The 6,622-nt window shown below is 38.6% G+C and overlaps 1 protein-coding gene across 1 annotated transcript; it reads left to right on the forward strand.

Annotated features, from left to right (window-relative positions):
• Window positions 1–3,350: 3,350 nt before the first annotated feature.
• On the forward strand, window positions 3,351–6,239 carry LOC137030212 (putative C-type lectin domain family 20 member A). The gene is given in 5 exon segments (XM_067400396.1): window positions 3,351–3,387; window positions 3,480–3,818; window positions 5,355–5,375; window positions 5,874–5,965; window positions 5,967–6,239. Coding segments are annotated over 5 exon segments (762 nt in total).
• The last annotated feature ends 383 nt before the right edge of the window (window positions 6,240–6,622 follow it).

Consider the following 6,622-nt stretch of genomic DNA (forward strand, 5'->3'; position numbering starts at 1 on the left):
GCACAGTTTAACATGTCTTAATGCTTCGTTTTTTTAAAAAAACGCTGTATTTTTCATATATTTTACCTTATTCTAAACCGCTGTCTCCTTGCATCAGGGCAAGACAAAAACAAATACAATGAAAAAAACAAATTCACTTTATCAAATCAGTAACACACTATATATAATAAAGAGGAAAAATAAACCAATTAAACCAGCAGACTCTCTCACACACACACACACACACACACACGCAGAAACTTCAATAACAAAGCAAAACAACAGCGTCCCTGGACGATAGTCCCACACAGCCCAACGACACCGAGCTAATCGTCCATGAGCACGCAACCGGTCTGTGCTTAAAGCATCTTACAAGTGCGATGTTTTGGTTTCCAGACAATCAGGCAGACGCATGCTGAGAGGCTGAGGGCTCGTCCAGTCTATCTGAAAGGCAATCTGAACATTGGAGGGAATAAACCCACTTGTACAGGCCATGCCTGAATCACCCAAACCTCTGAACTGCAGAGGGGCAACCTCAACCCAATGCCAGGTCTAGGGTTTCATCCAGCTTGCCGTACTGAATGCCGATTAATTTGACCGGAAGAAAGGGGCGGTGATTTGTGAGGTCATTCCATCTAAACAACCAGTTTACACTTCTGCTGCCCGCTGATAGGATGATCAATGAGCAACATTGATCTTTACTAGACCTACTCACATATATAATCAGTGTTGTGTAATCAAACCTGCTCCTGCCAAACATTCAAACACAGAAAAGAAATGATCAGTCACACTTCAAAGAATAACTTTCACACCAACATAAAACGTCACACTGCATTCTCTCGGTTAATTACACTTTTGCAAATGAAACAGCTTTAAAGGAAAGATAACATACTCATGCACACTCCTTTATATCTTAACAGAACACAGATCAATGTTGGCGGGCTGTTTACAACTCTCCCGGGAACACCGACAAATATCCCAGCGTCAAATAAATCAAAAAGTTGATCTCTCGTTACATGAGCTTCAAGAGAACATCATCACTGCCCTCAACATGAGATCTGACTCCCTTGAAGAAATGATCAAGACAAATTCAAACACCATTGAAGAGCTGAAATCATCCCTCAGCACAGCAGCACGCAGAAATTCTGGATTTGCAGAAATCTAAAGTCGAACTAAAAGCCAAAGTTACTGAACAAGCAACAATTATATCTCAGTTGGAAAACACAATAATTGAAGCAGAGCACTACAAATGGAGGTGGTGTCTCCAGAAGTTCCAGAAACAGAAAATGTCAAGGTCAAATTGATGGAGATATGCAGGGGAGTATTACCTGAGCTTGGAGATGAGTGAGGCGGTGGATAGAAATCACAGATTGTGCAGGACGGTGTTGGGTCGAGTGAGGGCCATTATCATCCCTTTTGTGCTGCGTTGGGTGAGAAACTTCATCTGGAGAAAAGTACAAAAAAATAGCGACTACCTCAAAGAACACAAACTATGCTAGAAAAAGCGTCCCGTGCACTGCTCTGGCCTCATGTACAAAAAGCACAGAACAAAGAGAAAAAGGCTTTCTTCATCCTCTCTAAAGCATACATTGACAAATGTTCCCCATTCTACATCAAAACACAGACTCATTATTGGCCGGCTCCTGCGTCAGCATCACACAAATACATCATGCTGCTCATGTGATCAGCCTCAGACAATACTGAACGGTGTTCAGACGTAACCTGGAAGTGCTGAACGTAAACAGCGCATGAGAATGACACAGAAGATGATAAGAGATTGCTGAATAAAGTCGTTAAAGTCGATGTCTTTAGTACCATTCTGGACCTTGAAAGTGTTGATTATATTGCTGTCTATGGACGAATCATATACCTCTTAGATTTCATCAAAAATATCTTAATTTGTGTTCTGAAGATGATCGAAGGTCTTACGGGTGTGGAACGACCCATAGTTTGGGTGAACTAACACTTTAATAAAACTAATACAGAGAGCTGAACTGTGGAGCTTACTGTATGATTCATGGCAACAAAGAAAGATGCTTACACTGATTTAAAAAAAAAATATAGGAAGAATATTTTTTTCTTTTCTTTTTCTCACATACATCTATTAATACTGATACTTGCAGGCCTGCCTTTATTCATGAATGGGAACGCCACTGCTGCGGCTGTGGTTTGTCTGAATGCATGAGATGACGGGAGAGAGATATTCCACCACTGCTTATTTGAATTATTATGATATTGTCACAGTTAAATATAATGAGAAATAATCTAGAGTTAACTTGTTGATAACTACATAAATAAACATTACACATTTTAGCCAGACTTATTTTACCTGGCTATGGTCTTATCTCAGTTTGAGATACATCACCTGCACCATTTTCTTACAAACAAACAGCTGGGGATGCAAAAACAGGAAATCATCCATAGGATAAAGCGTCTCATTTAACAACACTCTCTTCAACTTCCGTGGACTTCGAGGAGCAGCTCTGAACGGAGACACAGTTATAGAGCTTAACTTTTCCTGATGTTGAAATAAAACTAACAGATGAATAAGACTGGATGAAATATGACTAGAACAATAACACTCACTGTTTATTCTTCTGTTTCATGTCAGAGATGTAAATATTGTTCACCCTGAATGTCTAAATGTGGACATAAGCAAAGGAGTGATGAGGATGTGTTTACATGCAAATGTGTTCACATGTTTTAGAAACAATGAAACAGTAAACAGCAAGAGTGTGTGGACAGTCCCGTACATGAAGATGAGAGAGAAGAAACACGAGTTATTCAGTCCAGCAAATATCATTAAAGCAGCTGAATTTATTTATTTGTGAATGTTAAAATATAAATTGTGTCTTCAGGTGATCCTGCGCTCATACAACAATTTATCTCACAGTGATCTAAAAGTATAATGTGTTAAAATATAAAATGTTCATATAATTGTTTGATTGAGGTTCATATTAATATAGACTAATACTGACTGACACAGACGTCAACATGCAAATAAAGGGACAAGGAGGTGGACAAACATACAAATATAGAGGAAGTGAATATGATATGGGGGTTTTGAGTAATAAACAAATGATGTGAAATGAGTGTGATGAAAGAGGGATGAGAGCAGATATAATGATCACACTGTTTACAGCTGCAGACAGAAAACATCAGACTCAGGACAGAAACACACGACCTCTAAAGTAAGAACAAGCTCACATGTTCATTCTTCAAACACAACTAGACTTTGAGATGTTAATATTGTCTGAATGATTGTGAATTTACTGTTTTTCTCTGCTGTTTTTTAAATGACATGATCATGTTTTACTCCAAGATGAATATGGGATTATCTGAGGTTTTTTCACTGTGTTTCTTCCTCAGAAATGGAGCAAACTCTATATTTCATTCTTCTTCTCATTGGTGAGTGTGTTTGTTGTTTTATTGATGGTTTATAGTTTCATCAGGTTTGACTCTGTTATGAAAAGCATTAAATCAAACCCTCTCTTTCACAGCTCTCTGCTCCGTATCTGAATGTGTTCAGCGTCAGTATTACTTTATACGTGAGGCGAAGAACTGGACTGAAGCTCAGAGATACTGCAGAGAGAATTACACAGATCTGGCCACCGTTGACGATGCATGAACGACATGAACGAGGTGAAGAGAGTGAGTGCTAATCCCTAATAACTATGTCTGGATTGGGCTGAAGAAGACGAGTGTTGATGAATGGCAGTGGTCTTCAGGTGAACCTGCGCTCTATCTGAACTGGTCTACTGGACAACCAGATGGCAGAGATGAGGAGTGTGCTGTGATGAAGAATGGACAATGGAGTGATGTGTCATGTAGCAACAGCCAGATTCTTTCATCTGCAACAACAGTGAGTTCAACTTTTTAAAATTACAACCATTAATTTATAGATGCACCATATAGCAAATATAATGGCTCCAGAATATGTTACTTCTGATTAGAAAAAAACACGCTTCAGCTGACGTTCCTTAATGTTTAATATCTTCATCACAAAGGGTCTCCAGCACCACCAACATCATACCCAGTCAACAGTTTGTCTCTCAGTGATGTAAAAGGTGTAACCTCGTGGCCAGCGCTCTCACTGTGTGCTCATACTGTGGTCACAATGTGAGATCATCCCCAGCTAGAAATGTTATTGTCTCAAAGCACAGAACATTACAATAATAATGAACACAAACAACTTACAGAGCTTCTACTTGTTCCACCTGACTGCTGCAGATTTATTTTTTGGTGTGGATTGTGTTGAAATAGAAACGCTCCAGAGTAGGAGCCTCACGGGTTTCCCATCTCATAATTATAGTTACTCATGGAGTGAACGCAACCAGGAGCTCATTGTTTTGGTTCAGGAGGAACTGTTAAAGGCGCTGCTGTTTGTTTTGGCTCTCGGTGACTGAAGTCTGTCTAACTCTGTATAAACCTTATGAAACGCTCTGATGACGAGTGATGCAGGTGCATATGCATTTATCAGAATTATTATTATTTTTTTTATTTTTTTTTTTTTATTATTTATTTATTTATTTTTAGGTAGGCTATGTTGCCTAAAAGATTTATTTTCTCATTTGTACAGAGCCCCTAAAGGGACGGAAAAAAAATTGGGATGGGAGGAAAAATATATTTTTCAAATCTTTTGTGTTCTCTGGACAAAACCTGACACACACATAGACACAGAGCTGTCTGAACCAGCTCTGAGGGAAATTGAACAGGAAGTGTTTGTCTGAACTCACAACAGGTTTTGTCAGAGGAAACGCGAAAGATTTGAAAAAATATTTTTTTCCTCCCATCCTAATTTATTTCCACCACCATGTCCCTTTAGGGGCTCTGTACATCTAAAGTGAGAAAAATATATAAATTCAGAAGTTTTGTAGACAAATGTGTAAATGTTTTAAATGTGCACATTTTTAGGCTATGTGTAAAATTATTGTAATAACTGTTTGCAAATATTTTCTTTAAGTAGTCTCTGTCAATCGCATAAAGCAGCATAAGAATAAAGATTTTTATTTTATTTTAATTTTTTATTGTTTTTTTCTTAAAGCAAACACAGGACTCGTCTTTGTCAATCAGACGAAGAACTGGAGAAGACGCTCAGAGTTACTGCAGACAGAATCACATTGATCTGGTCAGGCAGTGTGAGGAACCAGAATGAGAATCAACAGCTTCAGAAGTTCATCAATGATAATCACATATTCTGGTGATGTCTGGATCGGTCTGTTCAGAGTCTCATGGCAGTGGTCAGATCAGAGTGACTCCTTATGCAGATAATACTAGAGGTTCTGGTGAACCTGGAATTGAAAATGACAACTGTGTAGCGATCACTAGTAATGACGCTCTGAGAGATTGGAATGACGTCCCTTGCAGTGAACAATATCCTTTTGTGTGTCATGAAGGTGAGCAGATCCTCACAAACACACACAATCCATCCATCACCTCCAGATATCTTAAAGGGTTAGTTCACCCCAAAATATAATTTCTGTCATTAATTACTCATCCTCATGTCGTTCCAAACCTGTAAGACTTTTATTCATCTTCAGAAGATAAATGAAGATATTTTTGATGACAAAATGCTCAAAAGATCAAAAAAATGAAAGATCCGCACACGAGAATGAAGTCAAAAAGTTCCAATGGAATTTATTATCCAGAGGCCACAAAAAATTGCAAGACAATGCTTGTACACTCTGCACTTGCACTTTTTTTGGCGTCCTGGATAATAAATTTGATTGATTCTCTTCAGAAAATTTGGACTAAAACTGCTTGATTCATATGGGATTAATTTTCCGATCTCTTTATGTCTGACATGACAAATTCCTCCACAGTGTTTGTTCTGCATGTTGTTTTTTTTGATCAGTCTCTCTCTAGTTTCTGCTTGTGGTTTGTTTTGTGTCCAGAAAAACTGATTCTGATCAAACAGAAGATGGCGTGGTCTGAAGCTCTGAGATACTGCAGACAGAATCATGTGGATCTGGTCTCGGTTCATTCCAGAAGAGATTCAGCGTGACGTGATGAATGTGGTTAAATGGGCGTCTACTGGGGCGGTGTGGTTGGGTTTGCGTCACTCCTGCACTGTGGGCCTCTGGTTCTGGGTGAGCGGACAGACCGTGTGCTATCAGAACTGGGCGATTGATGATTCAGAGAACTGTGATTCTGCAGTGAGATCTGGAGCAGTTCAGTCTGGAGGGAGATCAGCGCTGGATCAGCCAAGTCCTGGAGACCTGACAGACTCAACTTCATCTGCAGCAGAAAATGAAGAGTGAAGTGATTCGTTTGTGCTGTTCTTTCACTTTCTTTTGCCTTGTTCTATCTTTTTTCTTTTAATTCGCAATTTCTTTTGTGTTCAGTTTTCATCAGATAATGTGTTTATATCAGTACAGTAAAATTAATTTAAGAGTATAAAATACCAGTGTGCACTATATATGTTTTAAAGACCCCATGAAATCAAAAATGAGTTTTCATCTGTGGCTTTTTAGAAACATTTGGAAATTGCAGTCATTCTCTTTCTGGAAAAATGGCTCAATATTTTAACACAGCATATTGACTATTTAAAGAAAATCAAAGTAAAGCAATAAATCACATCAGTTGATTTCATGGGATCTTGGGATTCTGGTGGTGTGGATACTTTCTTCTCTCCTGTTTCTAG

Source organism: Chanodichthys erythropterus, chromosome 11 (genome assembly GCF_024489055.1).
Source record: "Chanodichthys erythropterus isolate Z2021 chromosome 11, ASM2448905v1, whole genome shotgun sequence".
In the NCBI taxonomy this organism is placed as follows: domain Eukaryota; kingdom Metazoa; phylum Chordata; class Actinopteri; order Cypriniformes; family Xenocyprididae; genus Chanodichthys; species Chanodichthys erythropterus.